At 47.2% G+C, this 23,765-nt stretch overlaps 1 protein-coding gene across 15 annotated transcripts in view; it reads right to left on the reverse strand.

The window, feature by feature from the left end:
* DCTN1-p150 (dynactin subunit 1) overlaps nucleotides 1–23,765 on the reverse strand; it is a 398,222-nt gene that overhangs the window by 238,287 nt on the left and 136,170 nt on the right. For all 15 annotated transcript variants that reach the window (XM_069328813.1, XM_069328823.1, XM_069328818.1 and 12 more), the window contains one exon: nucleotides 14,586–14,703. In XM_069328813.1, the coding sequence (XP_069184914.1) occupies nucleotides 14,586–14,703 (118 nt within the window). The remainder of the gene's footprint in view (nucleotides 1–14,585; nucleotides 14,704–23,765) is intronic.

Here is a 23,765-nt window from a genome sequence, read left to right on the forward strand (position 1 = left end):
TCCTCCAAGGAGTGCTGGACCAACTGGGCTATGGTGGATATGCAACCCGTCCTCTTAAAAATAATGTCACTTTTGGCTCGTATGCGCGCTATGGCCAAATTTGGACGTAATTTGAAATGAAATCGACTCACAAAAGTGACGTTCTGTTCCGTTTTTTATTTGAGTCGTCCGGCCTACACGCAGAGATTATAAGAGGACAGTTTAAATTAACGTTTTTCATACCGTTTTGAAACTTTATGAGAATTTCCTGCCCACCTAACCTATCATAGGACCCTTAACTACTGTTGTTGAAAAAAAAAAATCCCAAATTATTTTCTTTTTTTTTTCATTTTCAAATTACGTCCAAATTCGGCCATATGGGTAAACGGCCAGAAGCGACGTTCTTTTTTAGAGGACAGGTTGGGATATGTGGGCCTGTGAGCCGCTCCAAGCAACAGCCTAGTGGACCAAACTCTCACAAGTCAGCCCGGGCTTGGGGAGTAGAAGAACCCCCAGAACCCCATCAACCAGGTATCAAGCAGGTCCCTAATAGGCTATTCAGGACTCCTATGGCTGATTGGGCTCAGTAGGGGTTAGCCATTTCCGTTAGATAGCTTTAAGAAGCCATCAGGCGGCCACCCCAGAATAGGTTACTTTAAAAATAAGTTTTACATTGTATTAATCAAGTCTAAGATAAAGATGTGAACACAATGTACATCAGCAGGCCCTTGATATTTGTAGGACTACATTACTGAAATATCCAATGATGGTGAAACCATAAATGGTAATATAAGGGCATGCGAGGAAAAAGGAAACAGATTTGTGGACAAAAAATAATCATACAGTACCAGTTCTATACTGCATTTTGAAAAGACTGAATTATGTAAAAATTAAAAAATTCTGAATTATGTAAAAATTAAATGAAAAGTGATCAATATAAAAATGTGTAATTACCTACGTGTAGTTACAGGATGAGAGCTACGCCACTTTAATTAAGGGGCATTCCTTATCTTTTTCATATTAGCTTATCCTTCTAAAATCACCAACATATTCCTTTGTTGTGAGGCCTTTTTCTAAACCTACCATTTTTCAATGACTTGTCATCTTCTGCTGTTCTGTCTATCCAAGATGGTATTTCCTTCTTGGAACACCCAAAAATATTATGGACTTAATTATATTCTTAATAACCTATATTATTTCCCCTTTTCAAAGTTTTCATGAAAGTCTAGGCACTAATTCCCTTGCATGCAGTATGCATGCAGCCAATTCTATTGGAGCAGAAAGACATACGAAAATCTATGTCAAAGAATCAGGATTTATTGAAGATTTTTTTGACACACCTTGACACAAAGGGACAGCTGGGAAACTAAATTTCTGATGATCCTAAAATTCAGGAAATTCACCCAGAAGATATATGATTAAATAGAACAATGCAATTTGAATACAGTAGTAAGATACAGGTTCCATTAGGTGCCAATTAGCTACTCTTGCGTGGTGATGTTATAGAGTCAAGGATGTTTGTCACATCCTATTATTTTTGGGAGGAGGAAAGCAATTAAAAATACTCATCTTGGAGCAATGATGGAATTCTCAAAACTGAGCATTAGTGGCTTTATACAAATTACATTGTGTATCTTTGAATACTTCACTCATGTTTCAAATACTGTATACTATATATAAATAAAAATTATTATTTTAAAAGTTAGGGATCACTAAATAACCTGCACCATGAAAAAAATTTCAGCATTTTTTAGCATTGGCACAAAATGAGGGACACATTGTCAATATTCATGGAGGCATATCATTCTCATAGAAAATGATTGCAAAACAGAGAATGTAAGGTTTGGGACAAACACATTGTTTAAAATGTGATTTAAGCATGAATGGGGACACCGTAGAGTTCATGAAAAGTATCGAAAATAGTACCGTTAAGTTCAATTACAGAATGGACTTTTCTCATGTTAACATTAAGAGACGGAGAAAGTGGTCCTGAAGCACAGTTTAAAAAGCACAGGATTAAAGAAAGTTCTAAAGAAATAATATCAAATTCCCCAGTAGGCAAAGAGAATGTAACTGAGCTAAAATACTATATTTCAAAATACTGTAGTATCATAAGCTGTCTCGAGGTTAAAGAGGATAGCTATTACCAATTTATCCAGAGTAAGCATTCAAATACAGTAACCTCCCGATCTACCAGGATATAAGTAATACTAAAACATTAACAAAACCAAAATTAGAATGAAGATAAGCAATGATTATGTTCTAAAATTCTCATAAGGAATACATTCATTATACAGCACAGTAAAAAAGCATAGATGCAACTAATAGAAGCACTGGGCCGAAAATCACATTTACATATTCTGGAACAGTATTGTGTATCATTATATGCTGTACTATACAATCAACATACACTCTAAAGTGTCATAAGGGAGATGGTGGTTTGTCTTTTTAACAAACTGGAGTTCATAAAGTGTGAAAAAACTAGTGTATGGTTAATCAGGCTATGTGGTAAAGTCTAAATGATGTATTTCAACATGAAAATAAGCAAATCAAGTTGGTATAAACTAGTTCCTGAGATTGAACTTCACTAATGTACATGCAGAAACATTGAGGTCGGAAGGCGACATCTGTGTCTAAAGAATATAGGAGGTCAATGTAATAGCTGCCTGATCCAAGTTTTCTAAATCAAAGTATTTACCCCATAAAAGTGGCCCAAATGCACCACAAAAATTTACTTTGTATGATTTAACATAACAGGGTTCAGAATCAAGACAAAATTGTGCCTTCTGATGATTAACAAAATGAATATAGGGTTCCATTATCGCGAAGAGCATTCAAGGGGTAGATGACGAAGAAAATCATACTTGGTGACACATGGGATATCACCATAACAGAAGCGGTAGTGAAATAAATGATTATTAAGGTAGTCAGTGGTATTGCATAGCCAACGTCCAGAAGCATGGGGCCTTCTGAGACCCTATGCCCCAGAAGCTTTTATGAAAGTTCCGTTTACATCTAGAGTGTTTGAAGGAAGTGCACGAGCCCATTTTTGCACAACCACAAAGGATGACACTCACTTCCGTTACCAATGGATGGTAGCATTTACAGGGTAATATATCCTCGTCGGCCAGGTCGACAACTCGGCTATGGGGTCGCTAAGCCCCGAAATCACCTCAAGGTAACCTGTTTTAAACGTCAGGGGGCTAGATGAACATGACTTGGAAATGTTTACTTATTGATTCAATCACAAACCTTGTTGCAAACTTCTGCATTCCTTTAACTTCAATATTATGTTTCATGAGGTGCAAATTCCATGAAAGTACTGAAAATCCTTGTACTGGCCAAAACATAGGCTGTAAAGATTGTCTTGAAAGTGTCCTTATTTGGGTTTTTAAATTCCACTCTAATGTTTGCTAGCTTCTGATATGTTACCAATGTTAAGTATGTGTGTGCCACTGGTGTTGGCACTAGAGTTATAGTCACTCCCAAATATTATTTATATTTCCGATTCCCATAATTGCCTTTCCCTCATTATGTAGATTCCTTCTGGCCTCGTATCATCATTTCACATCATCATTACCTTACACTTGTTGGTTACCTTGAGGTTACCTTGAGGTGATGCTGAGGATAAATGTCCTCATAATCTGGTCTCTGATCAGGCCATTTTTGGGGGGTCTGGTCAATGAGGATGAAAGATGCCAATGCTTGCAATCTGATACATGAGTTACAGCCCAGTTAATCAGGTACCTGATATGTTATTCTGTTATGCCACCTGGTTTCACAGAGAATTATTTCCATGTGAAGATTTGGAACCAATTTCATTAATATTTTCCAAAAGTATATTATTAAGTAATTTGACTGCACTCCAAGGAGTAAAGTTTGTGCAGTCCATTACATTTAAATACTTTCTTAAATTAATTTGGGTTGTGACATTCTCAACACATATTCCAGGTCAGCAACTTCTCCAGCAAGATACCAATGATGTTTTAAAAAAGTACCATCATTAGTTTGACATCGCTTGTTTCAAAGACTCCTGACGTCCAGCCTGTTAACTTTCTTGCAGTTGTGACAGATACTTTATTATGCTCTTTAAAAGTAAGGTTCACCAACATGATTACTCCCAGGTCTTTTGCATTGCTTTTGCTTTCTACAAAATGATTTGATTGCATTTTATATGTGGTTCTTGTCGTGATTTCTTACTGCAAACTGTAATGTAACCCAATGAACGACCTAGTTTACATTAGTTTGGGGGTTTGCTGTGACCTTTAATGATTCCTTAATGATACTCATTTTTACACAGACAATGGTGAGCGTAAAGACTTACCTGAATATTAGTCTTAATGGACCATGTCGGTCACTAGATAGTCAGGTTGGTAAGTTTAGTCATCAGATGTGAGTGGATGTCTGTATGGGTGTGCCTGCATTCTATACAAATCACTAAGGTTCAACAATAATGAATATAGGTTTTTAATCTTTTATGTTTAACATTGCCTAAGTTACAAAAAAATCTGGAACATAACATGCCTGCTTTCTCACCTATTAGAAATATCACTCTTGACCTCTTCTTTTTACCCATTTGACAGACCAAAAGGTAGATATTCACCAGTTAAATGTGTGAATTTAAGAGTTCAACTGCTAGAAACCCCATGGATCCATGTAAGTGAAGTAACTTATATGAACACCATTACAGTACTCTGCAACATTTATAAAATTTAATCTATTATTTAAATATTGTTACCTACTAAAGAAAAAAACCAGTGTTGAATGGAATGAAATGCCATTTTCTGGGTGCGTCCTGGAGGCTTCCCAGAGCTATCCAGGCTGAATGAATATGCATATCTTTTTGGCATCAGTCAATGCATGGAGTTCTTGCCTACCGGGGACCACGAGCCAGAACCTGGCCCCCTCTAGAGAGGCACAAGGAGCATTGGCCTATAGAGATTTCCCATGTGGTTGGGAACATTCTATGTCTGCCATTGACTGGGATAGGCACACAGAAAGGTAGGCGCCCCGAAACCTAGGAGCCCCTATTCTGGTAAAAGTATTGCGACCGAAAGCCAAACAGGTGGACAGAACTCCCCAAACGCAAATTAGCAAACTAGTAGATGTCGCAGCGTCATCGCGTCCAGTGCGCTGTCTGCACCCCCCCCTCCCCAGGAGGGGGAGGGGGAGTTCCAGACCCATCCGCCGGCGACCCAACCTACAGTTCTCAGGCTGGATGTCAAAAAAACGCGAAAAACACCGCCGACCGGAGGGAAGGAGGGATGCCGGGAAGCCTCCGGGACTCACCCAGAAAATAGCATTTCATTACATTTAACACTGGTTTTCTGACGAAGCCCCGTCGGCTCCCCGGAGCTAACTACCCAAAGATAAGGAAAAAAACAGGGACTTACCCGGGAGGCGGTTCGTCCTCATTCCTCAACACGAGGCAACACAGACCCTACCTGGCCCAGAATATTCACCAGATAGCGAGCAGCCAGGACCCTGTTCGACCTCCAAAAACCCTGGGCCCGAATGTCAACCCAAGACATGTTGCCAAAGACGGCAGCCAAAGCAGCAAACTTACACACGTCGTGGGCACAGGGATAAACTGCAGGGTGGCTAGACTTAATAACCCTGCGGACAACCTGAGAGACCCTGAGCCCGGGAACAGGGAAGAAGGGAAACCGGGTCAACCCAAAGCGCATCCCAGGCCATCGAAGCCGTGACACGCAAATAACGGCAGAGCCGCAACAAGACACAACACATGATGCACCCCCGGCTTGACCAACCGAGCATCAACAACCCAAGGCCCCCCCCCCCCCAAAATGCAGCCGTTTCATTCTTCACCAGAAAAAAGAAGACAGCTGCAACTAAACAAAACGACCACCAGGAAGAAAGGAGCAGAAACCCTTGTGCCGGAGAAGAGCATGAAGCTCCCCAACCGGACCCCTAGAGGTCAATGCCAACAGGAAAAAGAGCTTTATAAAAACAATCCCGAACGGAAAGAGCCACAACAAACAGAGGAGGAGAGAGAAACGAGAGCACCCGGTCCAAAGACCAGGACAGCTCAGGAGGTGCATGAGCAGGCTGGAGGAGAAACAACGCCTGAGACAGCTTTCGGAACAGGGCAGAAGTAACAACAACACTGAAAGCAAGCTGAAGCGGCTCTGCCAGCAACGCACGATATGAGGTGACAGTATTGGGCATAGGATGACGGTACTGGAACAACCAAGAGAGAAAGGACAGCACAACCCTATCAGAGACCAAAGAATACCTACGCAGTGATAGGAAGAACCGGAAGGACCGCTAGGAAACTTCATACTGTCGCAGTGATGAGGCACACAGGTGGGAGACCAACAACGAAGCCACCTGCACGCCATACAAGTGATGATTAACCCGAGTCCAAAAACTCCAGATGCGAAGACTCAAGGAGAAGACCGAACCAGTCTCATACCAGGTTGAACCGATCCACTGAAAAATGCGGAGCTGCGGGAAGACCCTCGGGTTTGGACACCGAGCAAGCAGTGCCTGAAACCAAGGCCGGGCTGGCCAAAAAGAAGCCAGAAGGACAACTCTTCCCTGATAGGTCTCCAAACGAGCCAGGACCTGCAGCAACAGTTGAACAGGGAGAAAAGTTACAAGTAACCCCACCTCGCCCAGTTCTATTGGAAGGCACCGACCCCGACGGCCTCGCAGTCGGAGAAGGGCGCCACATATACCAGGAGACGCTTTGACCACACCGACGCGAATAGATCCACGTCCGGAGTCCCAAACGTCTAGCACAGCCAACGAAGAGTCGGCGTCGACCGTCCATTCCGTGAAGAGGGGAAGGAAACAAGACAGGCTGTCCGCCAGGACGTCGGACAACCTCCGGACGTGAACCGCCAGGAGAGCCAAACCTCGAGAACTCAGCAGACGCATCACCTGAAGCGACCAGCCCCCCAAAGAGCTAAGGACCGCTTCAAACCCCCCTCAGTTCAGGCACTGAACCACCGGGGAGCAGTCCGGATGGAGCTGGATCGTTAATCCGCGAGCGACTCGAACCCCTCCAAAGCGACATCCACACTGCCGCGAACTCCCTGACCGTGCTGTGAGCCAGACAGAAGGACGGACCCCACCTCTCCTGGCCGGCCTGGTGAACACTGGTCACAAAGCCCCAGTCAAGAGACGACGCATCCGTGAACACATCGAGCGAGGGCTCAGGTATGTGCCAAGGCACTGAACCCCGAAAAACCCAAATAGGAAGCTGGTGACGCAGCAACCACGCAAAGCCCCTAGTGGCCGAACCCAACGGTCACGAGAGAGGCGAAAGGGACGTCCCCGAAGGAACCAGAACAGGCGACGAAACCACACCCAACCTGGCGGGTAGACCATCATAACAAAGTTCAGGCTCCCGCACAAACTCTTGAGCAACCGCCGCGTGACCCGGGAACCCCTCAGAAACAGACGAAGGCGGGACCACAGGCAAAGCAGAGCCGCCAGAGGAAGAGACACGTAAGCGGTGCGAGCGTCCCAAACCAGACCCAGCCAAGACCGACCCTAAGAGGGAAACAGATGGGACTTCCTCCAGTTCACCAAGAACCCGAACCCGAACCCGGCGAGCTGGGAAAGAACCAAATCCCTGGCGATCAGACACACTGACTGGCTGGGAGCCCAAACAAGCTAGTCATTGAGGTAGGCCAGAACCTGAACACCTAACAGACGCAGGCGGGACACCACGACCCGAGTAAAGCATGTGAAAACGCAAGGTGCCAGATTCAACCCAAAGGGAAGACAACAAAAGCAGTAACCTTCGCGCCCCACAACATAACCGAGCCAGTCCCTGAACCTCGGATGAAGCGGGACGTGCCAATATACGTCCTTGAGGTCTAGGGACACCATCCAAATGCCCGGCTCCAACAGAAGACGGACCTGGGATAGAGTAGTCATCCGGAACGAGAGGCAATAAACCCACGGGTTCAGACTGGACAAGTCCAGAATGAACTGCCGGTCCGGGCAGTCCCGTTTCAGGACCGGAAACAGGCAGGAAACCCACCTGAGGGACGTCGTCATTTCGACCACGCCCAGGTGAACCCACTCCGAAATGACCCGACAGAGCGTAGGAGAAGAGGCCTGCTCTGCCACCCCTAAACCCCCCAAGGAAGGAGGAGCCACCCAACGCCACCACAGGCCCCAAGAAACGACCCGGTAAGCCCATGTGTGAGACCAGGCATGACCAAACGGGGTGAGACCCCCTCCCCCATCGCCCTGCCAATGGGACGAACTGCGAAAGGGCCGACGCACCTTGCGAGAACCTAAGCAGCGAATAGGGCGATTCCCACGCCGACCAGAAACAGCTGGAACCGTAGGCTGCGCCTGCCCCGAATCCGGCACCAATGGCCTAACATGACGAGAAGAACCCTGAGCCATGGCACAACCTTTCCGGGAAGGCCCCCCATGAGCATCCCGGAGCAACAACAACTCAGATATAGGCCGACAACTAACCGAGGCTGCCTGCAGGTACTGCACCACAGCAGACTCAGGAAACTGCAACGGACAAAAAGGAGAAGACAACTGGAAAGCCAGGGCCCAAGAGGATTCTAAATAAGAAGAGAGAACTGCCTGCTGACACGTGAGGCGAGAAGCATAGACCCGCGAAACCGCATACTGCAGGAGTGGCGCAAAGACCTTCAGCAAAGCAGACAACGCTTGCACCGCAGAGAGCAGTGCACCGGACCCGGCAATGGCCAAAAGTGCCCCCACATCAAATTCAAGCCAGTCCGAGGACAGCTCAAGGAGGGAAAAGAAACGTAGGGCTGAAGCAAGTAGGCCACGAGTACGCAAAACCTCCACCACCAAGGCAGCCGAGAGGGAAGGAACCTGCATGTGAAGCTGCATGACACCAACGTCCCGCGGAAGGACAGGGGCGAACAAGCAAGCACTGAGATGCTCGAAGTCGCCAATTGACGGTTGACAGTCTGCCAACCAGGACGACTCCGGGACTTCATAATGAACCCAGTATGAACCAGCACAGCCGTACACGAAGGAACGCAGATCCATCACAAAGGCATAATCCGGGTCGCGCAGGCGGTAAGTCGCCAAGGCTTCCCTCAACTCTTCTCATCTCAAGATAACCTCAGAAGACCTGACGCAGGAAGCCGGAAACCTCCGGAAAAACGGAACCTAAGAACCCGCGGCATCACGGAACCGAACCCAGGGAGGGGTGGACACCAAATCCAATTCGTACACAGAGGGAGCGAAAGAGAACCCCTCTCCTCGTAACACCAAGCCTCACTCAAAGGCAGAAAAACCCAGACGGGGTCTAATGGAGCCCAAGTTCCCCAAGCCAACTCCAGGAACTTCGCCCTGAGGACACGGGGCCGAGCCGGCCTCCCCCACCTGGAAGAAAATAAGGAGGTTGAAGCAGTTGAAAAACCTGACTTCAGGAGAGGACATTATGGCCACCTTAGAAATTTTTTTAGTGAGTATAATTGGACAGACTTGTTGCTAGGCAAGGAAGTGAATGAGATGTATGTCAAGTTTTGTGAAATATATGATAAAGGCACAAAACTATTTATACCAAAACAGAGATGCAGAACTAGGAAACAGGATTGGTTCAACAGAAATTGTGAGAGGGCCAGAGACCAAAAGACACAAAAATGGAATCAATACAGGAAGAGGCCAAACCCCCAAACATACCAGCGATACAAAGATGCAAGAAACAACTACACGGCAGTGAGAAGAGAAGCAGAAAGAAATTTTGAAAAAGGGATTGCAGACAAATGTAAAACAGAACCAGGTCTATTCTATAAATTCATAAACAACAAATTGCAGGTAAAGGATAATATTCAGAGGTTGAAAATGGGAAACAGATTCACGGAAAATGAAAAGGAAATGTGTGAAACACTAAACGAAAAGTTCCAAAGTGTGTTTTTGTACAAAATGAAATCTTCAGGGAACCAGACACATTAAGAATTCCAGAGAACAACATAGAGGTGTCTAGAGACGAAGTGGAAAAAATGCTCAAAGAGCTAAGGAAGAACAAAGCAGTTGGCCCTGATGGAGTTTCACCATGGGTTCTGAGAGAATGTGCACCTGAGCTCAGCATCCCACTTCAAATGATTTTTCAGGCATCCCTGTTTACAGGAGTTGTAGCTGATGTGTGGAAAAAGGCTAACATAGTTCCAATCTACAAAAGTGGCAGCAGGGAAGACCCCCTTAATTATAGACCTGTATCATTGACAAGTGTAATAGTCAAAATATTGGAAAATATAATTAAAACTAAATGGGTAGAACACCTGGAGGAAAAGATATAATATCAGACAGACAGTATGGTTTTCGATCTGGAAGATCCTGTGTAACGAACTTATTCAGTTTTTTTATTGAGCCACAGAGATTTTACAGCAAAGAGATGGTTGGGTTGACTGTGTCTATCTGGACCTAAAAAAGGCTTTCGACAGAGTTCCCCATATGAGGTTGTTCTGGAAACTGGAACATATTGGAGGGGTGATAGGTAAGCTTCTAACATGGATGAAAAATTTCCTAACTGACAGAAAAATAAAGGCCGTAATCAGAGGCAAGGTATGTCACAAGTGGAGTACCACAGGGTTCAGTTCTTGCACCGGTAATGTTCATTGTCTACATAAACGATCTACCAGTGGGAATACAGAATTATATGAACATGTTTGCTGATGATGCTAAGATAATAGGGAAGATAAGAAACCTAGATGATTGTCATGCCCTTCAAGAAGACCTGGACAAAGTAAGTATAGGAAGCAACACTTGGCAAATGGAATTTAATGTGAATAAATGCCATGTTATGGAATGTGGAATTGGAGAACATAGACCCCACACAAACTATAAATTATGTGAGAAATCTTTTAAAGAATTCTGACAAAGAAAGGGATCTAGGGATGGTTCTAGATAGAAAACTGTCACCTGAGGACCACATTAAGAACAATGTGCGAGGAGCCTATGCCACACTTTCTAACTTCAGAATTGCTTTTAAATACATGGATGGAGAAACACTAAAGAAATTGTTCACGACTTTTGTTAGACCAAAGCTGGAATATGCAGCGTTTGTATGGTGCCCATATCTGAAGAAGCACATCAACAAACTGGAAAAGGTGCAAAGACATGCCACTAAGTGGCTCCCAGAACTGAAGGACAAGAGCTATGAGGAGAGGTTAGAGGTATTATATATGCAAAAACTAGATGATAGAAGAAAAAGTGGTGATATGATCACTACATTCAAAATAGTAACAGGAATCGATAAAAATGATAGAGAAGAATTCCTGAGACCCGGAACTTCAAGAACAAGAGGTCATAGATTTAAACTAATGAAACAAAGCTGCCGGAGAAATATAAGAAAATTCACTTATGTAAACAGAGTGGTAAATGGTTGGAACAAGTTAGGTGAGAAGGTGGTGGAGGTCAGTAATTTCAAAGCATTATATGACAGAGTGCTGGGGAGACGTGACACCATGAGCGTAGCTCTCATCCTGTAACTACACTTAGGTAATTACCTCTAAAGAAAAGATGGGAGCTGCCAAAAAAGCAGGAACAAAGGGAGCCCACTGGCCAGACCCAGAAGCCCTGGCAGAAGGACCAGGCTCAAATGCCTCCGCCGCAATCCCAAAAAAGGACACCCCCGAGACCGCCCGAGTCTCAACACCAACTAGACCAAGACCCCGACTCCAAAACCCTCAGATGCTTCGGAGCCGGAAGCAAGGGTGGGGTGAACGACAGAAAGGGAAGGACTAGGAGGGGCGGACAGAACCAGAACAACTCCCACCCCCCCAAGCCGGGTCCCAATAATCAAAACAGGGCAGTCTCAGGGTATCTGGGGTCGCAACCAACCAAGCGTGTTGCAGCAACCTAAATCTATCATGCAACACCGTAGCTGCCTGCACCTGCATATCATTATCAGAGGCTTGGGCGAACTGGAGGACGTACAGACAACACACGTCACACGACTCCAAGTCAAAACAATCACCGACCCAACAGGCAGCATGGCGGAGGCAAAACCGGTGAGTGTTACCCCAAGACAAGGGGACAGAGCAACCTTCAAACTCGCAAGACGCGAGGGGGGATTCTCAGGGGTCACATCCATTGGACCACGTAGTCCCCGTAGGGTTTTCCTGGACCCTTAACCTTGGTTACATGCTAAGGGAAGCCCAGGCAGAGTACTGTAAACCGGCGCCCAAGTCTACCAATCAAACTTCTAAGACCTGAACCCCGGGACGTGTCCACTCATGGGGGCCAAGCAGGGAGAACCACAGTGAGAAATATAAATACCCCAAGAACAGCGATGGGATACCACAATGGCAACCCTTCCCCCCCCACCAGGCAAAAAAAAAAAAAAAAAAAACGCAAGAGGACATACCCAGCATACCCAGGCAGAACAGAGCCGGCCGCTGTTATAGGTGAAAACTAGCTGTGCAGTACCCCATGCCCATGCCAGTGACAAAAACAACCCCCCTACCCAGAGACAAACAAGGGCAAGAAAAAAAACAGCTGACTCCAAAGGTGGCCAAAATACGAGCAGTAATCGGCACATCAGAGATAGATCCTAAGGTGACTTGTGGAAGGAGGGCCCCAAGCCCCAAGGGCAGTACTTACAGGGCACCTAGGGAAGGTGACCTTAGGCGCATGCAGCCCAAGTACCGTGGAATCTCACTCCCGGTTCACGCAGCACCTGAAGGGACAGCTCAACCACAAGGCACAGAACTGTAACAGAAAACTAGAGGCAGAGGCATGACTGCACCAGACTCCCATTAGCCTAAGAACTGTAGGTTGGGTCGCCTGCAGATGGGTCAGGGGCTCCCCATTCCCCCTCCCGGGTAGGGGAGGGGGGGTTGTGCAGACAGCGGCGCGGCGACATGATGACATCATGCTAATTTGCTAATTTTCGTTTGGAGAGTCCTGTCCACCTGTTTGGCTTTTGGTCGCAATACTTTAACCAGAATAGAGGTTTGTTTTGGGGCACCTACCTTTCTGGGTGCCTATCCCGGTCGATGGCAGACACAGAATGCTCTTAATCACAGGGGAGGGGTGGGGAGGTCTCTATAGGCCATTGCTCCTCGTGCCTCTCTAGAAGGGGCTAGGTTCTGGCTCGTGGTCCCCGGTAGGCAAGAACTCCATGCATTGACTGAGGCCAGAAAGATATACATACCCAATAAAAATATGATTATCTAGAATTTATGTACCAGGTCAGTCTGGATTTTATGCTCGCATATGAAATTTGGGATTCTTATTCCAAACTTTAAACATATTACTCCACTAGGAAATCAAAAGGGTTGAAGTTTCTATAATTTTGAACAATGTATTTTTGAGATTGATCTGTAATATATTTTTAGTTACAAATTACATATTAAGCATTTTAAAGGTATTTGTTATTTAGATGTTAAGATTATCAAGTTTGCTCAGTAATGTACTTTCAAAGAACCTGAAATAATAATTTTAATTTAGGTAACAGTAAAGAAAATAACTAAATTAATATATAATGTTGAGTGAAGTGAACTGAATTGGAGGTGCATGGAAAGAAACTGGAGGTCCTACACAGCAAGTGGAAAACAAACAATGATTTTCACCAAGATAACTCTAATTTCTCTATGGAGCAGAATTAATAAATTTTTGAAATTTTTTGCAGTGACTTTTTCCATTCCAATGGATACCTCAAAGGGCAAACACATCACAGTACATATCACCATCTTATGAAATAAAGCACATCTTAAGCAATAACACTATTTTAGTACCAATATACTGTACCTATACAAACCAAAGCTAAAGAGCAGCACAGTACTGCTTGTCATATGCAACAGCATCACAGAATAAGTTAGTCAGATATTTAGAATTATTACGGGATATGTAGCAGTTAAAGAGTTTATGTTTCGGAAGCCTGATATTAGTGGAGGAGCAAGGTGGTCAACAGATCCATCAAGTCATTCCATGCAATGCATGAGGTCATAATGATTTTTAAGTATGAGGGAAAAATTTGGATCATTAGATTATGCTGCTTTCTTCACAATAGGTCATTCTTCACTTTCACAACTTCATACATACTGTGTATGTGTGCTAACATATACAACACATTAATATCAATAAAAATAAACGAGACAATAACCATGAGTTATGAATAAATATCTTTCAAATCACCAACACAAAGTTTAGGTTTTGCACTTCTAAAGAAGTGAAATGTCAAGAAAAACAAAGTTAAATATTTCTACCTTACCCACTTTTTTTTTTTAAGCGTGTTCAAATTTCAGCTATAAAATTGTAATAGAAACATGTAATATCCATAATAATTGTTAAACTACACACTGTAAACAAAAAATGTGCTGACCCTGTTTTGGGGAAGACATGAAATATCAACCAGTGTTCAGTACATTACAATAATGCACATATTTATGTTGACCTAACCATAACACAATAATAACAAAATAACTTAGCTAGAGGATAAATGAAGGGAAAACTAAATTTTAAATTTGTATTGTATAAGTTATATACATATCCAATACACCATTTCCCATTTAAAATAAAAAAGAATGAATTAAAAACTCATCTTACTTTTACTTCCATCCACCTGCTCTCTCACCAGGAAGACAGGGATGACCAACCATGACAAATCATTGTACTGTACTTACTTCAATAAAGGCTGCCGGCTTCTTCATGTCAGCTCGTGGAGATGACTCCTTGCTGGGAGTCTTGTCATCCCGGTTATACTGAGAGCCCCCTCCTTTACCTGGATTTCCTATTGGCAACCTGTCAAGTACAGTAATTAGTATATAATATTTCTATTCCCACAGGACATGATATTTAATAATATAAAGATTTAGCGTATATAAAAAGGCTTCTCTTTCTTCTATAATATCCACATTTACAGACTTTATTCAAAGATAACTTTACAGCAGTTAGACTTTTAAAGCTAAAGATATGGATTAAAAGATATGGATTAAATCTAGACATAAAAATATAAATGAGATCAAAACCATCTCCAAGCTCACTATATCCACACAATGTAATTAGTTAAAGTACAGTAGTACAATAAGACAGCATTAAATTACTACACTATTTTGTAGTAATTTCTACACAAATTTATTTAAAAAATATACTAACTAAAAAAGTTGAATGTAATGAAAGCATTGAATGTAATGAACTGCCCCTTTCTGAGTGTGCTCCGGTGGCTTAATGAAACTATCTCTCGGAAATTGCTCCAAACTACTAGGTCACCATTAGCTGTGGAGTTCTGTTTGACCAACTGGGAATCAGAAACAGAACCTGGCCCCCTTCATTGAGATGTAGAGTGATAACCTAGTGACACTCCATTACCCCACTGTGAAAGCATCCAGAATGTCAGCAACCCAATACAGACGGAATACAGCTGTGTTCAAACAGACTGAAGCCTCAAAACCACCAAATGAACTCCCACAGCAATGTAAACAAATGATCGAATCTCTCAAAATAAGTGCAAGCTAGTTAGCAATTTCCTCCCACCAGTTGAGGGTGGAGGCCCTGAGCTCTCAGTGCTTACTGGTCTACTTAACAAGTTCTGGAGCAGATGCACAAATGAAACCCCCAACCAATGGCTTGGAAGGGAGGGAGGGAGGGAATTAAGAGCCACTGGAGCTCAAACAGAAAGGTGTATTTCAACGCTAGGTTTCTTGGAGGGTGGCTTCCTAAAGGTAACTACCCAGAGAAGAAAGAGAACGACTCACCAAGGAGGAGAACCTAGAATATACCTTGTTGGTTAATTAGTTAACTGGTGAAGAGAAATACCAGTCAGAACGAAAATGAGAAAATTTTACGCGAGAGACTATCCAAAGCGACATGGTCACAGTGCAGCCGATGAATGTATACTAAATACTGGGGCCAGCTTTAGTCAGGTGTATTTGATATGACCCCTGGATTGTCAGGCCAGCTCCAAAGCATCCAAGGCATCATGAGGAGAGTTCAGATAAAAGAGCCACACAGGGAAGAGCAAACCCCACAGTACAGAGGGTCATAGGTATCACAGACCCAACAGGTTGCATGGCAGAGGCAAAAAGAATGATCACCACTCTATGGCAAAGAGGTGGGAGCAGGCTCTGAGGGAATATTTATAGCCCACACCGAACCCACAGGGGAATTACCAGGGCCCGAAGGACAAACTAAAGAGACACACCCAGGCACTGGAGATGTTCGTCAGATGTAATATAATAGCTTTCACACCCTTGGCAATGAGGTTGTAAAGGCTGACCTCAGTGTTGTGTGTGGACAAGTGCACCCCAATCAGCCAAAATGCTTGCTCCCAACCCAAAGCCTTGACATCGGGCAGTAAGAGCTGGACTTACCTAGGGCGAGGCCCTCACCTCAGTAGTCTGGCCTCTAAGAGAGTGGGCTCTCAAACACATCAGAAAAGAGAACTGTCAGTGGAGGGGCAGAACTAGGCAGTACTCAAGAAAGGGAACTCTGAGCTCATACAGCTCATAATACACTAAAGGCCAGGTTCACTATACACCAAACCAGACAAAACACATATGCAAAGCCGAACTAAAACCAAAACAATACCAAGCAAATGTTCCCCTGCAGTACAAAGCCCAAGGATGGCCAGCACTTAGCTGGCCATGAGAAGCAGAGGAACCCACTCCAGCATCCAGACAGCCTGTGATCCCTACAGCACACAACAGTCTGCATCAACAACAGGGCTGACGTAGTAGACCAGTGGGCACTGGGAACTACCCCCTTCAACTGGTGGGGCTAGTGCTTGCTTCCAGAGAGGAGATTGTTTACATTGGGGAATTCATCTAGTGGTTCTGAAGCTTCAATCTTAGTGAACTCGGCAGTGATCTGAATTGGTTCAATGACTTTCTGGATTGGGTGGCACAGTGTCACATGCTTCTCTACATCTTTATGAGGGGTTTGCTTCGGGTCCCTGTTAGGCTAAACAGAACTCCACACCTGATGTGACATAGTATTTGGAAGCTATCTCGGTGAGATAGCTCCAGGAAGCCACAAGGGGGTCCCGCCGGAAACAATAATTTTTAATGATATGTTTTGATACACAGACAAATCTAACTTTAAATGCATATGAAAAGAAACATTCTGAACAGTATTCCTGGTTGTTCCCAAAACAAAGAAACCTATTACTCACCTCTGGTACAGACATTCTGCAATACGAGCTAATTAGCCTTTTGCACTGATAGTGAGACATTTAAAAACATTTACTGTGGATTATTTACCTGAATTTACCTGATGACAATGATCTCTAATGACCTCAATGGCAACAGGAAGCCAGTGACTTATCAAAACTTCCCTGCTGTTCCTGAGGTTTTCTAGCTGATTTACATATAATGGCACTAAGGTTATACAGAAGAAAATTTAATCCAGTCCATAATGCAGACAGTAAATGCTTAACATAAGCGTAAAAGCCTTTCCAGGCACAACTTGGCAAAACTGAGATCAAGTTCTGTCCTACAAAACCAACCAATAAATCACTATCACCAAATGCCACCAAGTGGTAACATGGACACCACAACAAAACTCTCGAACACAACCATCTCATATTCCACCTGAAGCCAAAAGCTATGAGAAAAATCCACCACCACCTAACCGTGTGAACCTTTGGCACATTCCATACACATACACAGTGTGCAATTACCTAAGTGCAATTACCTAAGTGTAGTTACAGGATGAGAGCTAAGCTCGTGGTGTCCCGTCTACCCAGCCCTTTTTGTCATATAACGTTTTGACGCTACTGACAGTTTAGGCCTCAACAAACCTTCTCATCTAACTTGTTCCAACCGTCTACCACTCTACTTGCGAAGTGAATTTTCTTATGTTTCTTCGGCATCTTTGTTTAGTTAGTTTGAATCTATGACCTCTTGTTCTTAAAGTTCCAGGTCTCAGGAAATCTTCCCTATCAATTTTATCAATTCCTGTTATTATTTTGTACGTAATGATCATGTCACTTTTTTTTCTTCTGTCTTCTAGTTTTGGCATATTTAATGCCTCTAACCTCTCCTCGTAGCTCTTGCCCTTCAGTTCTGGGACCCACTTAGTAGAATGTCTTTGCATCTTTTCTAGTTTGTTGATGTGCTTCTTAAGATATGGGCACCACACAACCACTGCATATTCGAGCTTTGGCCTAACAAAAGTCGTGAACAATTTCTTTAGTATTTTGCCACCCATGTACTTAAAAGCAATTCTGAAGTTAGAAAGCGTGGCATAGGCTCCTCGCACAACGTTCTTTATGTGGTCCTCAGGTGATAGTTTTCTATCTAGAACCACCCCTAGCTCTCTTTCTTTATCAGAACTCTTTAAAGATTTTCCACATAATTTATAGGTTGTGTGGGGTCTATGTTCTCCTATTCCACATTCCATAACATGGCATTTATGCACAATAAATTCCATTTGCCAAGTGGTGTTCCACATACTTATTTTGTCAAGGTCTTTCTGGGGGGAGCCCCTTCGGCGCCCCGGAGCTATCCAGGCTGAATAGATATGTATAACTTTCTGGCATCAGTCAATGCATGGAGTTCTTGCCTACCGGGGACCACGAGCCAGAACCTGGCCCCCTCTAGAGAGGCACGAGGAGCAATGGCCTATAGAGACCCCCCTTATGATTGGGAGAATTCTATGTCTGCCATTGACTGGGATAGGCACCCAGAAAGGTAGGCGCCCCAAAACAAACCCCTATTCTGGTAAACTATTGCGACCGAAGACTGAACAGGTGGACAGAACTCGTGGTCCCTCATGACGTCATCATGTCGCCGCGCCGCTGTCTGCGTAACCCCCCCCTCCCCAGGAGGGGGAAGGGGGGAGCACCAGACCCCACCGTCGGCGACCCAACCATCAGTTCTCAGGCTGATGGGATCTGGTGCGGTCGTGCTTCTGGCTCCTGTTTGCAGTTGCAGTTCTGTAATTACCTAAGTGTAATTACAGAATTACACAGAAGTTCTGTGCCTGGTGATGTGAGTTGTCCCTTCCGGTGGTGTGTGGGCCAGGAGTATTATTCCACGGTGCTCGGGCTGCATGCGCCTAGGGTATTCTCCCCAGGGCGCCTTGTAAGTACTGCCCTTGGGGTTAGGGCTACCTTCCCTGGGTCACCTTGGGGTCTACCTCTGCTGTGCCGTGTACTGCTCGGTACTTGGCCGCCCTTGGGGTCAGCTGGGGGGTTTTCTTGCCCTTGTTTGTCTCTGGGCAGGGGGTAGTTTTCGTCACTGGTAGGGGCGCGGGGTACTGCACAGCTAGTTTTCACCATTAACAGCGGCCGGCTCTGTTCCGCCCGGGTATGTTGTCCTCTTGCGGGGTTTTTGTTTTTTGTTTTTGTTTTTTGCCTGGTGGGGGTCTACCTGTTTGGTCCCCCATCGCTGTTCTTGGGGTTTGTCTCAATTTTGTTGATTGGTGGTACTCCCCGCTTGGGCCCCCGTGAGTGTACACGTCCCGGGGGTTCAGCTATAGCAGTTTGTTGGTAGTTTTGGGTGCCGGTTCGCGGTACCCTGCCTGGGCTTCCCTTAGCGTATTACTGAGGCTAAGGGCCCTGGAAAACCCCATGGGGGCTACGTGGTCCGATGGATGTGACCCCTGAGTCCCTCCTCGCGTCCTGCGAGTTTGAAGGTTGTTCTGTCCCCTTGTCTCAGGGGAACACTCACCGGTTTTGCCTCCACCATGCTGCCTATTGGGTCGGTGATTGTTTTGACTCAGAGTCATGCGACGTGTGTTGTCTGTACGTTCTCCAGTTCACCTAGGCTACTGCACCTGATATGCGGGTGAGGGCAGCTGAGGCATCGCATGCTCGCTTTAGGTTGCTGCAACGCGCTAGGTTAGTCGCTGCCCCGGATGCCCCGAGACTGCCCCGTTTTGGTTATAGGGACCCGGACTTGGGGGTGGGAGTCGTTTCGGCTCTGGTTCCGTCCGCCCCTCCGAGTACTTCCCCTTCTGTTGCTCATTCGGTCACCCCCCCCCCCCTTGCTGCCGGCTCCTAAACGTCTGAGGGTTTCGGAGCCGGGGCTGGGTTTAGTTGGTTGAGACTCGGGCGGTCTCGGGGGTGTCCCCTTCTGGGGCGGTGGCGGAGGCATTCGAGCCTGGTCCTTCTGCCGAAGCTTATGGGTCTGGCCAGTGGGCCCCCTTTGTTCCTGCTTTATGGGTCTGGCCAGTGGGCCCTCTTTGTTCCTGCTTTATGGGTCTGGCCAGTGGGCCCCCTTTGTTCCTGCTTTGTCGACTGCTCCCACCTTTTCTTTGGGGGTGAGGGGCTCAGGAGGACGGCTCGGCCCCGGGCCCTCTGGGTGAGGTTCCTGGGGTTGGGGAGGGGTTGGCTTGGGGGCCCTGGGCCCCGTTGGACCCCGCCTGGGTTTTTTTGCCCTCTGAGTAGGGCTTGGTGTTACAAGGAGAGGGGTTCTCTTTCGCTCCCTCCGCATACGAATTGGATTTGGTGTCCACTCCTCCCCGGATTCGGGTCCGTGATCCCGAGGGTTCTTCGGTTCCATCTTTCCAGAGGTTTCACGCTTCCCGTGTTTCGTGTTCGGAGGTGCAGGAGGCCTTGGCGGCTTACCTCTTGCGTGACCCGGATTATGCCTTCCTGATGGATCCTCGTTCCTTCGTGTACGGATCCCATGGTTCGTGCTGGTTTCGTTATGAAGTTCCGGAGTCGTTCTGGTTGGCAGACTGTCCTTTTTTTTTCGTTAGAGGCTTGGCACACGTTGTCGGTCCTGCGCGCTTGAGTGGCGAGAGGTTTCTACGGCGGTGCAGGTTTTCCTGGGGGGGCGCTTTCGAGCATCTGAATGCTTGTTTGTTCCCCCCTGCCCTTTTGCGGGATGTTGGTGTCATGCAGCTTCACGTGCAGGTTCCTTCCCTCTTGGCTGCCTTATTTGCTGAGGATTTGCGGACTCGTGGCCTGCTTGCTTCGGCTCTGCGTTTCTTTTCCCTCCTTGAGCTGTCCTCGGATTGGCTCAAGTTGGATGTGGGAGCGCTTGGGGCTGCTGCCGGGTCTGGTGCGCTGCCCTCAGCTGTGTGGGCGTCATCTGCTTTGTTGAAGCTCTTCGCGCCCATCCTGCGTGATGCGGTTTCGCGGTTCTATACTTCTCGCCTCGCGTGTCGTCAGGCGGTGCTGGCTTCCTCCTTTGAGTCCGTCTGGGCCCCTGGCTCTTCGTTTGTCCTCGCCCTTTTGTCCATTGCTGTTTGCGGAGTCTCCTGTGGGGCAGTAACTGCAGGCGGCCTCGGTCAGTTGTCGGCCTATGTCGGAGTTGTTGTTGCTCCAGGGGGTTGTGGGGGGCCTTCCCAGAAGGGCCGTGCCAGGGCGCAGGGGTCTTTTCGTCGGGGTAGGCCTTTGGTGCCAGACTCGAGGCTGGCGGCGCCTTCGGTTCTGGCTGTTGCTGGACAGAGTGGGCTCCGTACTGTTCGCCGCCTCGGTTCTCGTAAGGTGTGTTGGCACTTTCGCAGTTCGTTCCATTGACGGGGTGATGGAGGGGGGCAGCTCGCCCAGTTTGCCCACTCCTGGTCCCACGATTCATGGGCTTTTCGGGTCGTTTCGTGCGGACTGTGGTGGCATTGGGTGGCTCTTCCTCCCTCGGGGGATTCTGGGCTGGCGGGGCAGGCCTCTTCTCCTGCGCTCTGTCGGGTCATCTCGGAGTGGGTTCGCTTGGGCGTGGTCGAAATGACGCCGTCCCTCAGGTGGGCTTCCCGCCTGTTTCCGGTCCCGAAACGAGACTGCGCGGACCTCCGGTTCATTCTGGACTTGTCCCTTCTGAACCCGTGGGTGTTGTGCCCCTCCTTTCGGATGACTATGCTGTCCCAGGTCCGTCTTCTTTTGGAGAGGGGCGCTTGGATGGTGTCCCTGGATCTCAAGGATGCGTATTGGCACGTCCCGGTTCATCCGGGGTTCAGGGACTGGCTCGGTTTTGTTGTGGGGCGTCAAGGTTACCGCTTTCGTTGTCTTCCCTTCGGGTTGAATCTGGCACCACGCGTTTTCACACGCCTCACTCGGGTCGTGGTGGTTCGCATGCATCTGCTAGGTGTTCGGGTGCTGGCCTATCTCGACAACTGGCTGGTTGGGCTCATAGCCAGTCCGCGTGTCTGCTCGCCAGGGATTTGGTTCTTCCCCAGCTCGCCAGGTTCGGGTTCTTGGTGAACTGGAGGAAGTCCCATCTGGTTCCCTCTCAGGTTCGGTCTTGGCTGGGTCTGGTTTGGGACGCTCGCGCTGCTTCCTTGTCTCTTCCTCTGGCGGCTCTCTTGCGCCTGCGGTCCCACCTTCGCTCGTTTCTGAGGGGTTCCCGGGTCACGAGGTGGTTGCTCGAGAGTTTGTGCGGGAGCTTGAACTTTGCCATGATGGTCTACCCGCCGGGTCGGGTGTGGCTTCGTCAGCTCTTCTGGTTCCTTCGGGGCCAGCCCTTCCGCCTTTCTTGCGATCGTTGGGTTCAACCTCCGGGGGCTTTGCGTTGGTTGCTGCGTCGCCGGCTTCCTCTTCGGGTTTTTCGGAGTTTGGTGCCTTGGCGCCTTCCCGTGCCCTCGCTCGATGTGCACACGGACGCGTCATCTCTTGGCTGGGGTTTTGTGACCAGTGCTCACCAGGCCAGCCAGGGGCGGTGGGGTCTGTCCTGCTGTCTAGCACACAGCACGGTGCGGGAGTTCGCGGCGGTGTGGATGTCGCTCCGGAGGATTCGAGTCGCTCGCGAATCGACTTACCAAGGTCGTGTTGTCCTCCTAGCTCCTTGGTGGCCGGCCACGCCTTGGTTTCAGGCACTGGTTGCTCGGTGTCCGTACCCGAGGGTCTTCCCGCGGCTCTGCCTCTTTCAGCAGATCGCTCCAGCCCTATACGAGGCTGGTTCCATCTTCTCCTCGAGTCTTCGCGTCTGGTGTTTTTGACTCAGGTTAATCATTCGTTGTATGGTGCGCAGGTGGCTTTGTTGTTGGTCTCCCACCTGCGTGCTTCGTCTCAGCGGCAGTATGAGGTTTCCAGGTTTTCCTATCACTGTGTCGGTGTTCTTTGGTCTCTGATAGGGTTGTTCTGTCCTTTCTCTCTTGGTTGTTTCAGGAACGTCATCTTATGCCAATTACTGTCGCTTCATATTGTGCGGCGTTGGCTTCAGCTTGCTTTCAGGGTTGATGTTACTTCCGCCCCGTTTTGCAAATTATCTCGGGCGTTGTTTCACCTCCGGCCTGCTTATGCGTCGCCTGAGCCATCTTGGTCTCTAGACTGCGTGCTCTTGTTTCTCTCTCTGCCCTGGTTTGTTGTGGCCCCTTCCGTTCGGGATTGTTTTTCTAAGGCTCTTTTCCTGTTGGCATTGGCCTCGGGGGGTCGGGTTGGCGAGCTTCATGCTCTCCTCCGGCGCCGTGGTTTCTGCTTTTTCGGTCCTGGTGGTCGTTTTGTTCGTTTGCAGCCGTCTCCCTCTTTTCTGGCGAAGAATGAGACGGCTGCATTCCGGAGGAGGCCGTGGGTTGTTGATGCTTGGTTGGTCAGGCCGGGGGTGCATCATGTGTTGTGTCCAGTTGCGGCTCTTCGCCATTATTTGCACGCCACGACTTCGGTTGCCGGGGGATGCGCTCTGTGTAGATCCGGTTTCCCTTCTTCCCTGTTCCCAGGCTCGGGTCTCTCAGGTTGTCCGCAGGGTTATTAAGTGTAGCCAGCCTGCGGTTTTTCCCCGGGCCCACGATGTTCGTAAATTTGCTGCTTTGGTGGCAGTGTTTGGCAACATGACTTGGGTAAACCTTCGGGCCCGGGGTTTTTGGAGATCGAACAGGGTCCTGGTCGCTCGCTACCTGGTGAATGTTCCTGGGCCTCGTCGGGCCTGCGTTGCTTTGGGTCGGCGGTTGCAGCTAGTTGTCTCGCCTTCGCGTTGAGGAGTGAAGAC

Source organism: Procambarus clarkii, chromosome 22, assembly GCF_040958095.1.
Source record: "Procambarus clarkii isolate CNS0578487 chromosome 22, FALCON_Pclarkii_2.0, whole genome shotgun sequence".
NCBI lineage: Eukaryota > Metazoa > Arthropoda > Malacostraca > Decapoda > Cambaridae > Procambarus > Procambarus clarkii.